Source organism: Brachyistius frenatus, unplaced genomic scaffold (assembly GCF_029030835.1).
Source record: "Brachyistius frenatus isolate BFR_SWC_R1_liver_20210118 unplaced genomic scaffold, ASM2903083v1 Contig_83, whole genome shotgun sequence".
NCBI lineage: Eukaryota > Metazoa > Chordata > Actinopteri > Embiotocidae > Brachyistius > Brachyistius frenatus.
In genome coordinates, this window is record NW_027210682.1 from 1,876,224 (window position 1) to 1,896,895 (window position 20,672).

The following is a 20,672-nucleotide window of genomic DNA, read 5'->3' on the forward strand; positions in this document are numbered from 1 at the left end:
GGATCTTCTCTCATGGGGGACCTGAACATTTTTGTATGCAAAGTCAGCAGGCTCTCCGTGTTCAGCCTTGGTCCATGACTGTTTGTCTGAGCTTTATCCCCCACAGAGAGCAGCCTCACGGCAGAGCAGCTGCTCTGAAACAGTGGCAGGTGTTTGTTTTTTTAAGTCTCATCTCAGATCAGCTCCTCTGTGAATGATGAAGGTCTGCAGTCTTCAGTGATGCGGAGTCACTGACCAGTGAAAAGTCAGTAATCCAAAGCTGTGATGAGTGCCATGAGACTCTCTTCTGCTAATAAATGATCTATAATATCGATCCTGTGATGAATGCATCCCAATAGGGGGCGCCACATTACTGTTTTTTGGTAAAGACTCAACCTGTATTATCTTCCAAACAATTTGCACACCAAGAAAGTTTTTTTTTGTTTTAACTGTTAAATAGCATAGCATTCAGCATTTATACATTTAACAAATGGTTTATATCGCACCACACTGGAAAAGTTTTACCGAATTAACACATTGAGTCTGTACACCAAGGGCCTGATGTACTAAGATCTCAAATAAAGGGTACTAAATTGCGTGTTCCTTCCAAAAGTTTGCACTTTTCTTTTTGCACCCGTTTTGCGCGATTTACTAAGAGTAATTGCGTCATTGAAATCAGGTGTAAATCGCTGTATTTAAATGAGATGTTTGCGTGTGTTAAAGTGATTCCAGCCATGAAAAACAGCGACCGCAAAAGGAAATCTGATCTCAGTGAAATTAAGAAATATAAATATAACAAGAACAAAACGCTATATAGGAGATTATCAGCAAGGAAGTCAATACTGTGGGAAAAAAACAAAAGGCGAAAAAAAGGCTTAATAATAAAACGTCGGCAAATATAACCGGAAGGACGGTGGGTGAGATCCTCTAACAAACACCGATCAGCAGGTCCAGATCTTTCTTTGGTGAGCAGGTGAATTATTTTCATTCAGTGTCTCGCGAGTGCTCGTGAACCTTATAAAGTCTACCTGTGAATTCTGCGGGACACATTCAGCATCTGCGACAGCACACCTGAATAAGGGGGACTGGGTTGGACATCCGAGCAGCGATACGCTGGAATGACCCAGAGGCAGGACAATGCTGAGTCGTACAACGTTTTTTAATTGCTGGTATTTCGTGGTTCCTCCTTGTTGTTGCCTGTCAATCATCATTCAGTTCATCCAATAACTCAGAAATTTCATCGCTGGACAAACGATATGTCTGAATAATTTTTCCCTCTGTCATTTCGGTAATGTTTCCACGGGTGTAAAAACACGTTCTCAACGTATTCTTTGGTTTCCTGCATCTCCGCCATCCTCACTGGACGTCCTTAGTAGATCTGCTTGGACATGTTTTTTTTGCGGGTGGTGTGAAGTTTGCGCAAACCTTTAGTAAATCAGGCCCCAAATGTTTTTTTTTTTTTTTTTGTGAGACACAGTCCTGTGGTTTGGTTTACATCATAAAGCTCTGAAGGTTAAAAAGATGGCGCTACACTGTACAGTATACGGTCTATGTGGTACCCAGTCTTTGAAGGCAAACATAACGCATGAAGGAACATCCGGACCATTACATCTGAAAGCCCATAAATTCAGCTCGCACCTCGTCTTGGTCGAACAACTTCCGGAATCAATGAGATTTTTCTTGCTTGGACGTTCATCACGTGATCTGTCATGCGTTTTCCAATGCAGGTATTTATAGATTCCCCATTTGTTATCTTTTGAGGTAAAACAGCCTTCATAAGAGCAATTTACAAATGCTTTGGAGAAGTGTTATAAAATCTATTAAAAAAAAAAATCTCCTTGGCTGATGTCTATCCTCCAATTACTACAGCAGACTTTGTGGATAGTTGCCAAAAGCCTTTATCTGACATTATATCATTAGCATATAACGGCCTGCATTTGTAACTGCAGACCTGGTGGCTCAGTGGAAAGTCCATCAGCGTTTATTAATAAATCACTAACATTACTAAAGTGCCAAATAGAAAGGATAAACATCGGCTCTTGCTTCAACCTCAGACATGGACTCTCAAACGTTGCTCTTATTAATAATAGGCTAATTTATAAAGCCATAAGTTAAAGCTTACCCGTGTCTCTTATAGAAAGTGTTTGACTTTTCCAGGTGTTACAAGCTCATCTCCAGTTCTTGAGGGAGCATGACATGTGAGATGTTTATTCCTCCGACTTGTCCCAGCTGTGATTGATGGCACACATCGCCTCTGCCCTGCCCGGGGACCCTGTCCAGTAATAAGTCACCTCAGTAAATATGATGCCCAGTCTTTACGCAGCTCCTATATGACCCTCACAGAGATGATGTGTTCCTTTACCATGTATTTTGCGGCGTACAGGAGCCCGAAGCTTTCACACGCCTTGCAGACGACAGGATCCTATTGGATGAGCCGGGCAGAGGGTATTGCAAGTGATGAGAGAGAGAGAGAGAGAGAGAGAGAGAGAGAGAGAGAGAGAGAGAACCTGTCTTTCCAACGGCAGACACACAACGCTCGTCAATATACTCCAGATGCCTTTTCAGAAAACGCACGTCTGCTGGCTCTGTGGATTGCTTTTTCTCTCTTGAAACACATAGATGTAAAGTGATATTTCTCTCATCGAAGGTTATGGGGTTGCATCCGATCTCAGAACACGTGGAAAGCTTATTTACGAGCCTGGCGGGTGTGCGCCCATCCTCCCTGTGATGGAGGAGGAGCGCGCTGGTGGTGCATCGGTTGAAATGAGTGAGAGGTGCAGAGGAGATAATCAATGAAGACACCGAGGGCTCCTGTGCGTTTGGACAAGGTCAGACACTAGTCGGGATAAGATTATATCCATGTGGAGCCGACAAGGACGGACCTTCATGCTTCCTCTCTGGGGACGAGGTTTCCTGGGGATGTCCCCTGAAAACAAAGAGTTTCTCTCTTTGCGTTGGCTTGCGGAGGTGGCGAAAATGCCCCCCATTTGCGTGATCATGGTTGAGCTTCAATTCTGACAATCTGCAAGCTGCGTGGTTCCTTTCATTTCACCCTCACCCTGGAGATAAAGTTTCCTCTCTGTGCTCGACGGGTGGGTGATTAATTCGCCCACTGATTCGTTTCTCGCACGCTGTTGAACCCGGTTAAGGTGATTTAGAGGCTGCTCGTTAAAGGGGCAGCGGCGCATTGAATTCCAGCAGAGCAGCAACAAACAGCGGCGGCCAGCTGCGCTCCTGGGCGGTCACATCTGTCGTTGTCGTCGTCGTCGCTGTCCATGGTGCTGAACTCGTGCTCCAGGAATGGTGGAGACGCTGAGTATCGCAGTCATCGGTGCTCCCGGAGTGGGGAAAACTTCTATAATCCGCCAGTTCATCTATAACGATTTCTCGGAGGTGTACACGCCGACCAGGGCCAGATATGTGTACAGACCCTCCGTCATACTGAACGGGAGCATGTATGAGCTGAAGATTTTGGACGTCCCGCCAATCTCCTCTTTTCCATCGAGCTCCAGCCAGGTATCATGTCTCTGTCTCAGGACTTAGATAGATGTTGAACTTCATCAGAGATGGATTTATGCAAACATTAGTGATCCATTCTGCCTGAATCTACTTCTCATTTATTTAATCTCTACTTAATTTTAAAAGTTCCCGTCTGTTCGCACATTTCCCAAAGCAAAAAACAACAATTTAATTTCTTCTTCTATCACTATCAGTTGTTCCTAGTCAACTAGTTGCTATGGCGACCCGACTGAGTTAAAGCCTCAGAGCTTCACTTTGACGTTGAAAACTCTCTCAACCCCCTCACAAGGAAGGGAACTCTTATTGTTGTTTATTGATCGTAAGATGTCTTCAACATATTTCACGTTTTCATGAGCTGATTACATTATGCAGCTGGTGATTATGTTGAATCTGGATTTTATGCATAGAAAATGATAGCTAGTGCTGCAGTCATCACCTACAGGTAAATGTTTAAAAAAAATAGAACACACTGCCCTTTTATTCATGGTCACAGGTCAGATGCCACACCTCATTAGTTGGAGACATGTCTGAATACAGGATCATAGCAAAAATGCACCTTACTGTGGCTCCACATTCCAAAGGTTAGTGTCGTCACTTTGCACAGCAGATCTTTTGTTTCTTCTTTGTCACCACGAATCTTCAGATTAAGGGGAATTGCCTGGAGCTTTTCCTCTCCTGGGGTTTTCTCTTTTTTAATGAAGGGTTCACATTTTTTGAGTCTCAAGATGCACATTAATATTATCCCCATAGAGAGTCCTTCTTTATACGGTTCCAAGTTAAGTGACGGGTGACAAATTCCACAGCTCTCATTCTGAGTAAAAATATATTTTTAATAATCTTATTAGTCCTAAATCCCGTCTTTGTGTTGCTCTTCCGCCACTGTGGACACACAAAGAGGGAATTTAAAAAGATTGTAACTTTGGAAGAAAGCGGCTTGATTTGTCCAGCATTGTATTAGCTTCAAATAAACTTTAAAATACTTTTTTTTTTTACACAGAATACACAGAAATACAACTGTGGATTTTGTCCACCAGTTTACAGAACAGTTAAATTGCATTAGGATGGGATTTTTTTAAAGGAGGATCTATTACAGCGACCAAAACTCTTCCAATGTACTTAATGTATGGGCACGTGGGGATTGTTTTAAACTAGACTTGAAAAATCGGAACCTTTCAGACAAAAAAAAAAATCCTTTTGGTAAATTCCTTTTTATTCTTTTACCAGCCCAAAAGTGCAACAAGTATGGATTTGGTGTGTGTGTTTCTGCACATAAGTGGTCCCTGCTACTAAAACAACCTGCCCAACTCCAAGTCTCTGTCAACTGAGGGTGTATGTTTGATTTCTGTCCATTGCAACCTCATTGGAGAGGCTGTGATTCTTTAAAGATAGAAATCTCCAAGGTCACTACTCTAAGCTGTCGGCTGCTGCTGCACAAAAAGTTTCCCTCCTTGTCTCCCCTTCGGTGTCACAGAACCTCCCAAGAATAGCTGTGGTTATCTACACAGAAGAGGTGGCACTAGGAAAATGAGATCAGGCCGAGTAGGAGACAACAAAAGAGCAGCTAGAACGAGAGGCCTCCCAAAGTGTTGGTTTGCTGTGCACTCAGAAAACATCTGAGGGGCAGGCTGAGTGGCCAGAGCGATCAACCTGTCATAATTACACACAGCTCTTCCACTAGATTTAACATTTCATTGAAGTGTGTTAAAAGGTCTGCTGAGTGCTTCATTGTTTCCTGCCCACAGAGACCTTCTGTAAGGACATTGAGTTTGTTCTTTTTTTTTCAGCTAAATGAGGCTTAACCCCCATTAGGGAACCAGCTGGTAGGTGTGAGCAGATAGCAGGAATAAGATGTGTCTCATGAGTTTAAGTGTGAGAGTGTGTGCGTCCCGAGGGTTGAGTCACATGAGAACACTTTTCAGCACACAGTTTTCATCATCTGACATCATCGTATAGTGTGAACATGTCATGCTAATTTTAGAGTGGTACTGCAGTGAGAGGGCCTCTGTTTGACAGACCCTTTGCGATAGGTGGAAAACCATTAGCCGAGTCCAGCCACAACATTTCTATCAGACAGGTTTATGGGTAGTCCTTTGCTGAGGAACGACCCTGTGAGGGCTGCTGTGCTTTTTCTTTTCTTCTCTGGTCATGTCCTTGCTTGTTCTGAAGCACCTCTCTTGTTTTGTCTGCTGATATCCCCTATTCACAGGGAGAGCGGGCCATTTTTGAGTCACTACCCTCCTCTGACATAATAAGCAGCGAGTAGTACCAGCACATAGAACCCTCACTCAAATTTACTTGCTGTAGACAGCAAATTGAATTTCATCACAATTCCCTGCTAGAATACTGCTGGGAAAAAAACAAAACAAAGGAGAGAGGGGGGGATTTGCTGCAATCAATTAGAAATTTTGCAATTTAATGGACAATCTTCAAGTAACGGCTACCAACTAAGGTTTTATAATGTCCTGCAAGATTTGTGATGATTAAGCTGCAAAATGGAGTGAGTCAGTCCGCCTCCATGCTGATGCAGCTTGGCAGTTGCTCATCAGTTCATATTATATCTGAAAGAAGGGCAGTAATACTCTGGCAGGATTCTTGAGACATACACAGCCATTTTCATCCTGCCCAACACTGGAGACAGGCAATATTTCTATTATTTCACTGTGAGGCTGTGAAGGTGTCATGATTTATTTGCTTTGCAGTGTGTCTGTCCCTGATAGTATTGCCTTTAGAGAGCATCTGTCACAGTGTGTCAATAGGATGTGATGACAGATGGATTTAAGCCTGACAGAAGATTCAGCATGATTTTTCAATCTTTTCATTTTGTTCTAGACATTATGTATCTCCATGACTTCCTCCCACACAAAATGTTCCCCTCCTCTCTCTGGACATTTTTCTCAGTTGTCTCTGTCAATACTTCCTGCGGTAACACCAAGAAAATTATTTCTTTTCGTGTCACATGTTGTGTCACTGCCTCTCGCAGACACAGTAGAAATATGTGTGCCCGCTGTGAAGCACACATGAAATTTACAAATCACTTTGGTGATAGGTGCCAACATGATTTAAAAGGACTTTTAAAATAAAACATGTGTTTTTAGAACATAAACATTTAATCAACATTTTACATTTTAATTGTCATAATGCAAACATGATTAAAAGAACAATTGAGTATTGAACTGTACTTATTTGCTTTCTTCGTTGAGAGTTATATTAGAAGAATGATACAGTACCACTCCTAGCTGTGTGTATGTGGCTGTATCTGTCCAAAGATAACAACGTCCAAAGATTCCATCATCTCTACAGCTCATCAGTTCTCAGCCAAGCCAATAGACCTGCATGTAACATTCACTGAAAATTGTGTTTTTTATACTTTTCTATGGACTAAAAAAAAATAAAAAAAATAAATATATATTTTGACCAATGCGCTTTAAGATGAAAAGTGGATTTCATAAGCTCCGAGCAAACTCAGGCAGCCTCGTACCCCCAGCCTTTGCACTAAGCTACATTAAGCTAAGAGGCCCCTGGCAGCATCTTCCCTCATAATGGTCAGCAGATATAACATTAATCTTCTCATCTAACTACCCTGCAAAAAAAACAAAAACAAGCGCATGCTCCAAATTTTCAAACTATACTTTTAAAGGTGTTCCAACACGTGCAAAGTCCTTGTTGGCTAAAATCAACAATTCATGACTGTATTGCCAATGAGTAGTCCTTCTTGATCCCTTTAACACCAAGACACCAGCAAACTAACTGTCCTCTCCACGTGATCTCAAACAAGGTGAATTGCACAAAAGAGCAATAAAGCCTAGCGATATTAATGGCTGTCCGGGTATAGGTCATCGTTGAGTAATGGGAGTTTCATCTCTAAGGGGTGTAATAGATTTTAATTGCAAATCAGCCAGCGTGGCCTATGTATGACATATCTCTAATTGCTCAGCACCCTTCCCCCACCGGGTTACATTGGACTCCCTCCTGTGCTCAAGTATTGATCCATCACAACTAGTCATTACCGTTAAACTGACTCCCTAATATCAGGAGTCACGACAGCTTTGTCATAATTGGATGAAAAGTGACCGTGGCCCACGGTTGTCAGGGAAACATGTTCTGTTTGGCTCTTGAGGAGCGAAGGATAAGATGCTCTTTTTCTGCACTTTGGAATGAAGACCGACAGGATGATACAGACAGTGGCACCACACTTCACGTTCACGCTCCCACAAGCACATTCTCACATCCTGAAAGCGCACACAAATAAACATGCCCACACATGTATTTTGCATTGATTCGATTTCGGTTCATCTGCAGTGTACTGGTGCACCGTCTTCTCTTTATTTCTTTGTTTTGCCTGTGTTTTCTTGTTTGGGCTTTGGAGATTAGTGTTGCTGCTTCTAGCCCCTCCTCCATGTTTAAAAACAGGACTTGGATGGCAAAGAGATATGAGATGAGAACACAGGCAGCTATTTTTAGCCCAGGGGATGTGAGGCTGCAACTGAAGCCACTGTGTGCATCTAACGTCGTCAGCTTTGTCAATAATCAGAAAAGGGTGATATTGTGCTTTGCTATGACTGGGAGCACTATATTAATGCGGAATAACATTCCAAGAGACAACTGGATCAATATTGCCATCTGCAAAACATCTCACTAATTCACAGAATTGTGAAATAGATTGAGTGGATGCTTTACAACAGAAGTAATTAGAAGAAATTAAATGTGTAACCTGTTGATGAAAACTTGCTGAAAAACCTGTTAAAGAAGAGGGGGAAAAAAAAATAAAAAAATCACACGCCAGTTTTAACAACGTGTCTCCTCACGATTTCACTTTTGAGGGCAGTAATTTTCTTGTCTCTATACTTGATCGGCCTCATTATCTTCCTGCTGATGTGAGGCACAAACCTACAAATATCCTCCTCCAAACTGAAAGATGGCAAATTAATCCTCACTGATGTGTTAGCATCATCATTAGAGCTTACACTGATCAGCGCCTTTTCCCTTCACCTCCCCTGTCTCATATTATCAGCTGATCTTCATGATACAGACTGTACACTGTTAATTTGAGAAGCGCATTTTCTCCAACCTTGACAGCAATGTAATACAATTTTACTTTTCTCATCGCAATCTGCACAAGCTGTGGCAGAAAAAAGTAACATAAAAACCACATGGAAAATGACTTCAACACTGTAGCAAATTAAGCAGCATTGCTGCTACTAACCTGGATCACATTAGCTTGCATGCTAATTAGAAGCATAAAATTTAAAAGAGATTTGACAATCACCACTTTGATATCTCAGTTTTCAAAGCAGTACGATACAACAAAGAGAGCTCCACAGAGGCCAAATCATGTGTATCCAAGGTTCAGGTGCATCAGCCAAAAAACATCAAATACATCAAGCAGAGCAGCTTTGAAAATCATGGCAGCATATGACACAATAAACTGCAGAGACAACTTTAAAAAAAAAATGCTCGCAATTCAGAAAAATCCCAGTCACAAAGTGAAATACATCTACAAGCTGATAAACAGGAATTTAACTATTTTAAAGTTAAACTAAAGGAATTTGACATTTTTAGGAAATGCGGTGGTACGAGCCATTAAACTTCCTGTTCAGCTTCCTGGACATTTTTGTTTCTCTGGCAACTTCATGGCGACCATAAAACAGGACATATTCTAACACCTAACCCTCTTTAAAGCCACAACTTTTTACACTTCATGTTGGTTTAAGTTAATCAGTGTAACACGGTAACTAGCAAGCTTAAGGTGCAGGAGGGCTGATTTTTTTTTTTTTTTTTTTTAACAATTGGAGAGAGCCAAGGTAGATGCTTTTCCCTGCTTCAAGTCTTTATGTTAAGCCAAGATAAGCAGCAGATGGTTTCTGCTTCACATAGTGTGTGGATATCAGAGTGGTTTTGGTCTTTTCATCTAATTCCCAGCAAAAAAAAAATTCCCGAGATGTTAAACTACATCTTTAAGACCCTGCGTCATAAAATCATGTCCCCACTGCCCAACCCCGTGTAACTCCAAGGTTCTGCCGTATAGTTGGTGTATTGCAACAGTTAGTGCTGAATCAGTTTTACTTAATAATTTCAGTCAGACAACTCATTTTTGAAATGTTTATTGCAGCAGCCGAACATAGTTACAGTCTAGCGTCTCAACTCTGGCCTAATCACTCCCTGCAGATGTGATTAGATGGGAAGTGATGAGCAACTATATTATATAAATATATTAAACCCTCCTGGAGCCTGCAGGTGGATGTTATGGGCTGGTGGTGGGACTATAAGTAAACGCAGCAGTACTGACACAAGGCAGGAGAGACGTTGACAGGCGAAGGAGAGAGGTGGGAATTTTTTGCAGCCTAAATAGACAACCAAACTGGGAGGCTTTGCATCTTAGATGACTATGGTGTATGAGGCCTGTCTCATGATGTAAAGTGGAGCAGCTCGAGTTGGCTGCCTGAACTAGCTCAAGCATTGCTCCATTTCTTGTACGGTTTAGTCCCACTCTCCACAGTTTGCCTGAAATGAATTGACTTCATGACAGTCTCAGACTCCAGACCCTTCATTAGCAGTTTGCAGCAGTACCGGAGGTTATGTTGACACCGTGTCTGCTCATCCCTTGATCCACTGCTGCCTTTTTCATCTTTTCGGCATAGTCAGAGGGCTGCTTTTGTTTTCTCATTTCCTGCCCTGTGCTGATTTTTTTCCCCCTCCCCCTGAACTTCTCCTATTTTCCCCTCTGTATTTTATCAGATGAAATATTTCTAAATTCATTGCATGCTATTAGAGGCAGTGAGGATGGCGAGAGCCTGGGAAAACACAGCATGAATAGAGGAATAGGTCAACGCATTTCTATTGAAACAATTGTCCCGCAGTAAACTGCGGCAAATGTACTCACTTGTATAACTGTATGTGCTTAAAAAAAACACTTTGAAACTAATTAGTATCAAACAAATGTTGCTTTTTGACACACTGGATGTACAACACTGCATCACCAAGCTCAGCCAAACAGCAATTAAAGTTAAACATTGTGTTCTTTTTTTTTTCTCTTCTCCTGACAGACGGCCATGTGTTTGCTTATCTCTAACCTCTGTCATTGTCCTTGAAAATGTGTAACGAGGAGACTGTGCAGTGCTTTCTGCTGGGTGGCCATCACGTTTGGTGACTTTGTTTTAGGCTGTGCAGACTCCCAGAGCCCTGCCAGCAAAGAATTAATTAACTCTGCACTTTTTCCACAGCAGCGGCCACCAACCCATGACATTGAGCCAAATTACTTTGGAATAATTACAAAAACACATGCAGCATGCGGATCTGTTCGCTGCTCTCTGGTGTAATTCTATGCGTGTGTGCATTATATGCTAGAAGCTCATGCTTTGAGCTAAATGTTGATATCTACATGCTAACATGCTCACACTGACAACGCCAACAATGATGATGATGTTTAGCAGGAAATACTTAGAATGTTTACCGTCTTAGTTTTGCACGTACGCAAGCAAACATTTGCTAAGTAGCGCAAAACACAAAGTAGAACTGAGGCCATGATGAGAATATCTCAATAGTTTTAAAGGTATTTAGTTATCAATCAAAGTATGAATACAATTTTTGGTTTGACAATTAAGCTACTGGCAAAAGACAATACAATTTACCCCGATGAGGACCCAAATTTACAACAATCTACTCTCTAATTCAGTGATTCCCCTCACTGTGGTACTGGTGTCATGTACGTCCTTATAAAGCTAACATTAGCTTGACGCAGACTGATTCAGACTCCTCAGTTGATTATCTTATCAAACTCAATAATTGAAATTTTTTAACTGGCTACAAGGTAAAAAAAACAAACAAAAAAAACACTTGAGAGGGAAGTGATCATGCTGGACCTTACAGACCAAACAAACCTTGCAATAGCGAAGAGGAGTGAATCAGTAGTTGAGCAGCTGAGGGGCACCTGAGTGGATTAGGCATTCTCATTGAGTTTTTTTATTTTTTTTATTTTATTTTTTAAATGCTGGTATCTGCAGTGGGAAGTTGTACTTGAGAAATTTGGTTTGGTTGTACATGGTCTGACAAGTTTGGGAACATCCTCACTAGTTGATGAGACATTTTACTCAAACCAACAAATAACCTCATGTTGACATTTTGAACAAAGTCATAAGGATACATTACCTCTGAACCTTGACTGTTTGTACAAAGTTCTTTGCCAATGCATCCAGCAAATTTGTGAGATATTTCTCCGGCAGAGAACACGTCATCCCTGAAGCGTGGCTAAAATATCTCTTGGCCATAATCATTTATTTATTTACTTCTGTTTTTCTCTGTCCTTTAGGAGTGGCTGGATTTACGCTGCAGGGGTGTCCGCAATGCCAACGCTTACATCCTTGTGTACGATATCTGTTGCGTGGAGAGCTTTGAATATGTCAAAATGATCAGACAACAGATAGTTGAGCACAGGTATGGTCAATCACACGCTCTGCTGCCCAGACAGTTACTGAACTTACATCCACTGACATCCAGCTTGTTATCCCTCACTGGTGATTTCTAATGAAATCCGCCTGTCAGCCGTCTTGAGACAGCATGCAATTCCACTGCCTGTCAGAAAGCCGTACAATTACATGATTGTGACAATGACATTTAGACTGCTTGTTGTGATATCTTTTAATTCAGTACACTCCTCCCTACATTCTGACAGATTAGCAATGACATTTGATTCTAGGGTTGCTGCATGAGACGTCACTAGTGATTTAAAAGATTATTTGTGGGGATATTTCTGCTTTTATTTTTCAGAGTCCTCAATATCACAGAGAGATAACACACAATAAATGTCTCCTGAATTACTTTGTACTTATGTATGAGCCAAAAAGACTGAACACTACTGGGCACAATGACCAATAAAAAAAAGCACTGCCTCTTCTATCATCCTCAATACTGGCGTACCTGTATATATTTACATAATAAGGTACATTGAATAGCCTCATTGGTTTGCTGTGTTGTACATGACCAAACTGCCGCAGTGGTTCATCCCCACTTTCTAGCAGCTCCTCATGTTTAACCATAAGTGTTTATGGCCCAAAACAGAATCCCCATTATTACCAGCTGACAGAGAAGGAAGGGTGAATGCAAGATGAATAGAAAACAGGAGAAATGTGTAATCATAGGACGAAGCACTGATGTCACACTGGAGGAGAAAAGGAGAGAGCAGAGAAGGGACACATAATGTAACAGCAATCAAGGCTTTTTCAGAATTTAGCAACTAAATATTTGGTTGAATGCTCCTGTTCAACAGAAATCTGTTCAGAACCAGGAAAACCTTATTTTTCTGTTCGATTTTGTAGCTCTCATGCATGAATCCTCCCTTCAGTTTAGTTAGGCTTATGGCAGTTTTCATGCCATCCCTGATGTATAGTTCCCCATAATTCTCACAAACAGATGCATGCACACGCAGCCTGAACATCTCATTCTGTGAAAATACTCAATCCATGATCAGATATGCTCAGAGATCTTGTTTGAGTCTGTTATGTAAGCACAGCCTGCGAAAAGGAGAAAAGTGAGAAGTTGGCTGCGATGCAGTTTTCAACTCCATTTTTAAGAACTTTGCCTCAGGACTTGAAAATTGTACTGTACATCTCTCTGTCTCAATGTCTTTAATATCGTTGAGCTATCTGTCCATCTGACAAGACAGATGTGCAAATAAGTATAAAAGAGCAAGTCCTTTTCAAAAGATGTGGCAGCATGTACCAAAAAGAAACTTCCATTCATCATTAGAGGAACAGCTTTAACAATTTTTATACCTCTGACACAGCTGACACTAAGCAGCAAGTCAGCAAATGTATTGTGCTCAGACACATCACTGCTCCTTCAAGTTTCAAAACGAACCTGACTTAAAAGTCTTCAGTGAATTCAACTTGACTTCGGCCGTTCTATATTTTTTGAATAATATATATCCCAAAGGTATTCGTTTTCAATAAAAAACGATAATCCTATGAATTTGCTCCCAACCAAGCAGTACAAATTTATCTTATTGTTGAAAATCCTCCAATATAATCCAATTTACTATTTCCTCAAGCGACTTCTCCACATGCTGTGATAAAACTCTATTTAATTAGAGCCTCAGATTGCATTTCTAAACCACCACCAATCAGATATTATTGAAAATGGTTAGACTTGATGTTTATCATTAGCACAAGCTTTACAAATGAAGGTGTTGAGACACAAATGTATAACTACGTCGGGCTTGCCATACATTTTCACATTTAGTAATGCTGTAAACCAACCCCTGCAGATTGTGGTGGGAGGCCCCTGGAGCCTCTGAGCTCTAATCCTCCCGCCCGCCCCCACACACCTCAGGAGGAAGGAAAAACTACATACAGACAACCACTGTGACAAACACCAAGATGATAACTGCGGTTTATGAAATTAACCTTGTTCTTCCTCCTGCAGAGAAGGCAGCAGCAGCGAGGTGCCAATCTTAGTAGTGGGTAACAAGAGAGATTTGCAGCGGCAGCGCTTCATGCCTCGGAGGGCGGTGTCAGTCCTAGTGAAGAAGACCTGGAAGTGCGGCTATGTGGAGTGCTCTGCCAAGTTTAACTGGCATGTAATCCTGCTCTTCAAGGAGCTGCTGGGCATTGCTGTGGCACGGGGCATGCGCCAGAACCACACCTCCATCCGTCTTCAGGGGGCGCTACAGAGAAATCGCTGCACCATCATGTGACCCTGAGAGTTCCCTCCACCCCTCCCAACTCAGGAGTGGAGAGGCAGTGGAGAAAGGACTTTTTTTTTTTTTTTTTTATCAAAATGGCTGGAAAATATACCCTGTGGCCTCCTGCTTTACTGAGCTGATTTTTCATAATGAGGTTTATTAGACTTTTGCGCTGTAAAAGACATTAAAATGTCACACATGGTCATCCTACCACTTCCGAGTCAGATTCTGCCATTTGTGTGGAAATAAGGAAGGAGGTGGGAAAAAAAACAAGGTGAACACCAACACAGTTTGCATAGCACAGTTATTTTTCTCACATTAACTCAACATTTCAGGCTGTGCTTCCCAAAATGACACAGCAGCAGGTCTATAGCTGGGCCTGACAGGATAGATGCTGGGTTTGTGAGACTCAAAATGGAGAGGCAGCAATATCATCAAGTCTTCCTTTTGAATTTGTCACATTTAGTAAGGTCAACAGCAGAAGCTCATACCTGACATATTTGGATTAGTTTGAGGGTGTGAGGGTAAAGGTCAAAAAGGATGGAAAGAGCAAAAATATAAATTTTTGGGGAGATTATCTCAAAATGTACATAGATAGATATGATTAGATGGTGTTTAATTTTAGATTCTGAGAGGTAGCCTGCATTTTTTTTTCTTTTCCTGTCTTATTACAAATTTGACCTTCGGTAAATGTTTGTTCAGACGAAGGATGTTTTAAGGTTGTCTTGCAGTAGAAAATACTGCAGTCCTTTATCCTGATGTACTATAGGACTTTAATCTTCTCCCCCCTCTCACTCAGTGTCTGTTTTTGATGAATACATTAAATCCAGGTAACTGGGGACCTGCAAGAGGCTGCAGAGCCTGAAACAAGAACCTGTACACGCAATGTGGTTATTTGTGTGTGTGTGTGTGTGTGTGTGTGTGTGTGTGTGTGTGTGTGTGTGTGTGTGTGTGTGTGTGTGTGTGTGTGTGTGTGTGTGTGTGTGTGTGTGTGTGTGTGTGTGTGATAGAGGAAGAGAGAGAGAGCAAGTAAGTGGGGGAGACAGAGAAAGGCAGATTTGATAGTTAACATTCCAGCTATAGCAAAGGACAGACACAGCAAGATAAGAGACAGATGTTGAAATTTTGTATTAGGAAGCAGCAATAAAATTGCACAGGCATATCCTGACAAGCTTTACAAACCCCAACATTTTATTAAAAAGGCCTCAAATACAGTAAATATTTATCCACTTGCGCTCAGATATCCTGCAGAAATAAGGAAGCAGAGCACAATGGCTTCCATAAAATGTCTTATGAGGGCCTCACAGATAATACTGGATCATTAGCTTTCATATCAGTATCTGAATACTATCTAATTGGTAATGCTGTGAGATTAACAGTTGCTTTTTCATTTTATTAGGCCTCGGTCGGTACTTTGTGATTATAGGCCTGCACTGAGAGAAAGCAGACCTATTGTACATAAGAGTGATTCATGGAGTAATTGACTTGCATGCTTTTGTTGGTAGAGCCAACGGGTCAGGGTTTAATTGCACTGATGTGAAAATGTGATATTGTGTTTAATTTTTTGTAATACATGGTTTTCGGACAGCTGAGTGGAGTGAATGTGGTTGTTTTTCACTGGCATGTGAGAGCACAGGCTCATGATTCTCTCTAAGATGTAGTGTTGAACCCTTCAATCAGGGCAGACGGCTGTGTTCGTTTTGTTTTGTTTTTCTATTAAAGAAAAAGAGAAATATGTAGCAGAGATAATAGAAAGCAACTGTGTGTAGCATGAGTTCTCATCAGTTTGTTTGTGTCCGCATTTTCAAATAAAAAGGGCTACAGTTTTTTATCAGAAACATGACTTGTATTTATTTTTATGGCGTTAGTACTGTGAGCAATTTTATTCTCATTTTTGTTTGTTTGTTTTTTGACACAATGAATTATTAAATGCATTTGAGAATGGCAACCTTACTCTGGTCACTTTTCAGTAGTGTGCAATTGTTACACCACATCAAGATCGTTTTGAGAATATTGCCATCTTGTGGTACAGCGATGTTATCAAGAGCCAAATCAGAGGCAGAAAACTGGCCTGAACACCGTGCAGTTGATGAGCTTATGGTGAATTCTGCAGTGATTTAACTTGGTTACTTTCATCTAAGGTGGCAGTGTGATAATGACATCAATGTAGTTATCTCTGGACGGTGCATGGTACTGTACTCCATGTGTGGCCTGATTGATGGCCAGATCACGGTGGGTCAAAAAGTTATGGTTCTTTGAATTTATCGAGAGTCCTGTGCATTGTGCATGTACCTTGTCACTTTCAAACATTACAGAAAAAACACATGATTTGTGCATGAACTCATGGGATCACATGTGATCACATACACATGTGATCGTGCACATATGCGACAGGTATACATGGGAAATGTGTTTTTGGAACATTTTAATGATGTAATGTGTGAAACCCATGTACATGTCCATGTGAAATCTCATTATATGTTGCAACATGTGGTAAAAATGTGACATACATGTGATCACATGCCCATGTGGAAAACATGGGAAACATATGTGTATGTGTTTTTTCTGTAAGGAAATTCCCAATTAAGTGTCATTCCTTTTGTGGTGATTTTGATTAAATGCATTCTTATTTAGGATAACACAGCGTGCAAGCTAAATATCAAATTAAATAATAAAGTAAAGAAACTGAATTTGATGCCTCTGACAAAACAGCTTCAGGATTAGGTCATAGTGCAGGGAACTACGATAAAGGGCGGCACGGTGGTGCAGTGGTTAGCACTGTCACCTCACAGCAAAAAAAGGTTCCGGGTTCGAATCCGGTCCTGGGCCTTTCTGTGCGGAGTTTGCATGTTCTCCCTGTGCTTGCGTGGGTTCTCTCCGGGTTCTCCGGCTTCCTCCCATCTTCCAAAAACATGCACCTCAGGTCAGGTTACCTGGCGCCGCGCTAGTGGCAGCCTGATGCAGCATCTCCCCCCTGAGAGCCCCCCTGCTGTAGTGAAGAAATTTTCCCTCGGGGATTAATAAAAGTGTATAAAATCAAAATAAAAAAAAAATAAAAAACAGGCAGTGGCTCCAGGGCCATCCATATACGGGTCCCATAGGTCATGCAGTTAATTTGACCACTAACGGGACCCTAAATGTATATTTCTTTAGACTTCTTCAAAGTAAAAATGGTGCCAGAAGCGGATCGTATGCACTTGTCACAGTGTATTTATTACGTCAACATTTTGATTTCTAGCCGTAAGAAAAGCAAAGGGGAATGAATACCATTAATGGTTAACTCAAGTTTTAATTAGTGTGTCAGTAAGTCATGACAGTGAACCAGCACGCAAAACAGCAGGACGTCCTCTCCTGTGACTGACTGTGGAAAAAAAAAACCACACGCCCACTCCTCTCAGCAGGATTAGGTCAGGAACCACCAGTCAGACCGCATGTCAAATGTTTAGGAATGTTTAGATAACAACGTCACGTGGTGCGGGTCTGACTCATAGACTTGAATCGATAGAGCGGTCGTTCCCATTCGTTCCCATTCGTTCCGCACGACGTGAATGGTCGAGTCTGCAGCCGTTTCCTCCTGAAGCTGCCGCCACCAACTGCTTGACGCTGTTGTCATGGGAATCCTCGCTGGTACGGCGACGGCTTTGTCAGATCACACGGAGACCATGTGAGGAAGTTCCTTTTCTATCCAGTCAAGCTCTGTGCTCTGAATCCCGCAGTCCGCATCAGCAAAGTGTCTTGGCATCACTTCTCGTCCTTCCTCCGGTGTCCATTCCGCCGTCATGTGAAAGGGGTTCACGGTGGCTCCTCTCGCCCCGGACAGGACCCTCCTCCGTCGAGCTCATTCGTCAGCGCCGAGGTCCTCGCCCGCCGCCGGTCCCGGCGGGGTAGTGTCCCCGTCTCCGCTGCCACCGGTTCGTCCCGCAGCCTTCGGCGCGCGGCGGAGCGGAGGATGAGCGAGCAAGGGAAGGGTTCGGCGTCCGCCTCCGCCGCGGCCCCGGCGCCGGGGTCGGATACTTACAAAGGCTGGCTTTTTAAATGGACCAACTACTTGAAAGGGTACCAGCGGCGATGGTTTGTCCTCAGCAACGGCCTGCTTTCGTATTACAGGTAAATATCGCGGACTCCGGGGGAAAAGTGTTTTTGAGCTCAGAAAAAAAAAAAAAAAAATTAAAACGCCGCCGGAGCGCACGGCGGGGGTCTGTGTCGGCGCATCCTCTCAGCGGGCTAGAAGCTAGAAACGGGTCTTGTTTACTTCGAGCTGACGACGACAAAACATTTGACCTTTTGCCAGCTGCGAGCTTCGGGAAGGCAGTAACTCGGGACAGAGATGCCCGGCAAGCAGGTCTTCTAACGCGACTCGGTAAAGCGACGGAAATGGTGACGGCAGAAACCGACGTTTGAGCTAGCAAACCAAGCTAGCCCGCTAGCCTCCTGTCGTGAGCTGAAGATCCGGCTGTCCGCTCCGCAGAGACACGACAGGGTGCCCGGGTCTCTGAACCACCGGTTAACAAGCTCTCATTAACGATTTTTTTTTTTTTTTTAAGTGTTAATGTCAGTACTGCACACGTGTACTCCTTACGCCCGTCCCGTTTACCTTGCTCAGTGTAATAACGCATTGCCTTTGTCCACGTTTACTGAGCCGAGCTCCTCAGCACGTAAACAGATGCGCTGCAGGAGTGTGTGTGTGTGTGTGTGTGTGTGTGTGTGTACGGTACACAACATGGAAACAATAAACGGATCATAAGGCACGTGTCAGATTTCTGTCAGAAAACAAATCGGAACTAAAAAAAAAATTAAAAAAAATCTTCCACCAAACAACGAGTCAGCTTAATGTTAAAATATGAACTTTGCCTGCAGGTGAATCATCTGATCTACTAGTCTGAGGAAGTTCAGTTTTGACCTTTGGAACAGTACGTGCAACAAAATAAACTCAACTCCACTGGTAGGCTTTCTTGCATTTTCAAAGCTGTCACCTGATCTAGCTTCATTTGCTGTGAAATGCAGTTGAAAGCTTTGAAGACCTGAAGTTGATATATTTTATCTCACAAAAACCTGATACTCTCCATCACTTTCATTGCTTGGCTCTGCTTGGTTTAACCAGTTGACTGCTTTTATCAACACTAAAATACTCTCCTTTATCGCCTTCTAGGTCACTCAGTCCTTGGTGCACTGAGAAGTTTTTTGTTTTTTTTAGCAGAATACACTTTCTATTGAAGCCCATTATGTTAACAGCCAAACTGTTTTATATTTTCCAGAATAACAGCTGAATGAATAGACCTAACATCTAGACGGTTTTGGCGCACATAAATGGGGAGACGGAATATTTACTGCAACAGTTGTTCACCCTGTCTGACCCACTTTCCTTAATTAAATGTTTCACAGCAGAATAAAGGTGCAGGCAGCGGAGTTAACCTTCCTCCGCTAACAGCGCTATGAGTCAAAGCTGTGACTGTGACGTTTAAATACCATAACAAATCAGCAATGATTAAAAAAATAAATAAAATAAAATTCTACCTTATCGCTTAATGTGTTAATGCGAACTGTAATTGTTTGCGGTGATTAAATAATGTGAAACTCAGCTGATCCCTGAAGGATAATTGTATTGGAAATGTCATCATTCATGTCAGTAGGGAGAGGAGGGTGGGGGGGAGGGGGCGGGGGGAGTCTGGGTTTGGACCCGTGATGCTTCACTGCAGCTCCAACAGCAATAATAGCAATAAAAAAATTTCTGATCGAATCGAGGACATTCACCACTGATTGTGTTTGCAGAAATCTGATCAGAACCCATGTCTTTTCCATTTCATGCCACAAAACCTTAGCGCCCCACTGACTCAGGAAGCCTTTTGTTGTCAGCAAAGTGTTATTTGACAGAGCGGTATGGTAGCCAAAGCCCTACTCCTGCCTCGGGCTTGTGGTGAAAGAAAAGATGCCTGTTGCCTCCATCCTATTAATAGTCCATTATGTTGTAAGGTGACTGCTGTCCCTAAAGTAAAGGTAGCCCGTCGACATCCGAGCACGGAGGCAGTGAAGCGCATGAGTTGTCCCCTCCGCTGATGTCTTCCCGGCAGACCACATTATGTGTGTCTGACTTCAGGCTTTGTGTGCCTCTGTGTGGGCCTTCTTTGGCCGACTATCTGCGCTTCTATTGTGAGTGAAGTAAAAGGGAAGCAGTCAGACAAATGTGACATGTTTTGCACTGTCATTGACTCAGCATGTTCCCCCCGCCCCCCCCACTATCTTTATCTGTTAATTTTGTAAGATGAACTCAGAGAGAAATGACTGTTGCTGCTCACTTTTTTAATAGCACTTATGTTTACAGTTGCTGCTCTTGCACAAAAATTCTCAGCAACTTTAGTAACTTTAAGGTGAAGTATTATAAGAAGCATGTGGTGGCCTTTTTCTTGGATGATGTAACTACGGATCAAAATATGATTTGATTTAATGAAAAGACATATCACAACACAGTGATTCCCAAACTGTGGAATGTGTACCAGTGGTG

At 42.2% G+C, this 20,672-nt stretch overlaps 1 protein-coding gene across 1 annotated transcript; it reads left to right on the forward strand.

The window, feature by feature from the left end:
• Positions 1–2,499: 2,499 nt before the first annotated feature.
• rasl10a (RAS-like, family 10, member A) lies at positions 2,500–16,200 on the forward strand. Its single transcript, XM_069709473.1, has 3 exons — positions 2,500–3,495; positions 11,804–11,928; positions 13,915–16,200. Exons 1-3 carry the CDS (start codon positions 3,280–3,282, stop codon positions 14,183–14,185), a joined length of 612 nt encoding a protein of 203 aa, XP_069565574.1. The 5' UTR covers positions 2,500–3,279; the 3' UTR covers positions 14,186–16,200.
• Positions 16,201–20,672: the final 4,472 nt, after the last annotated feature.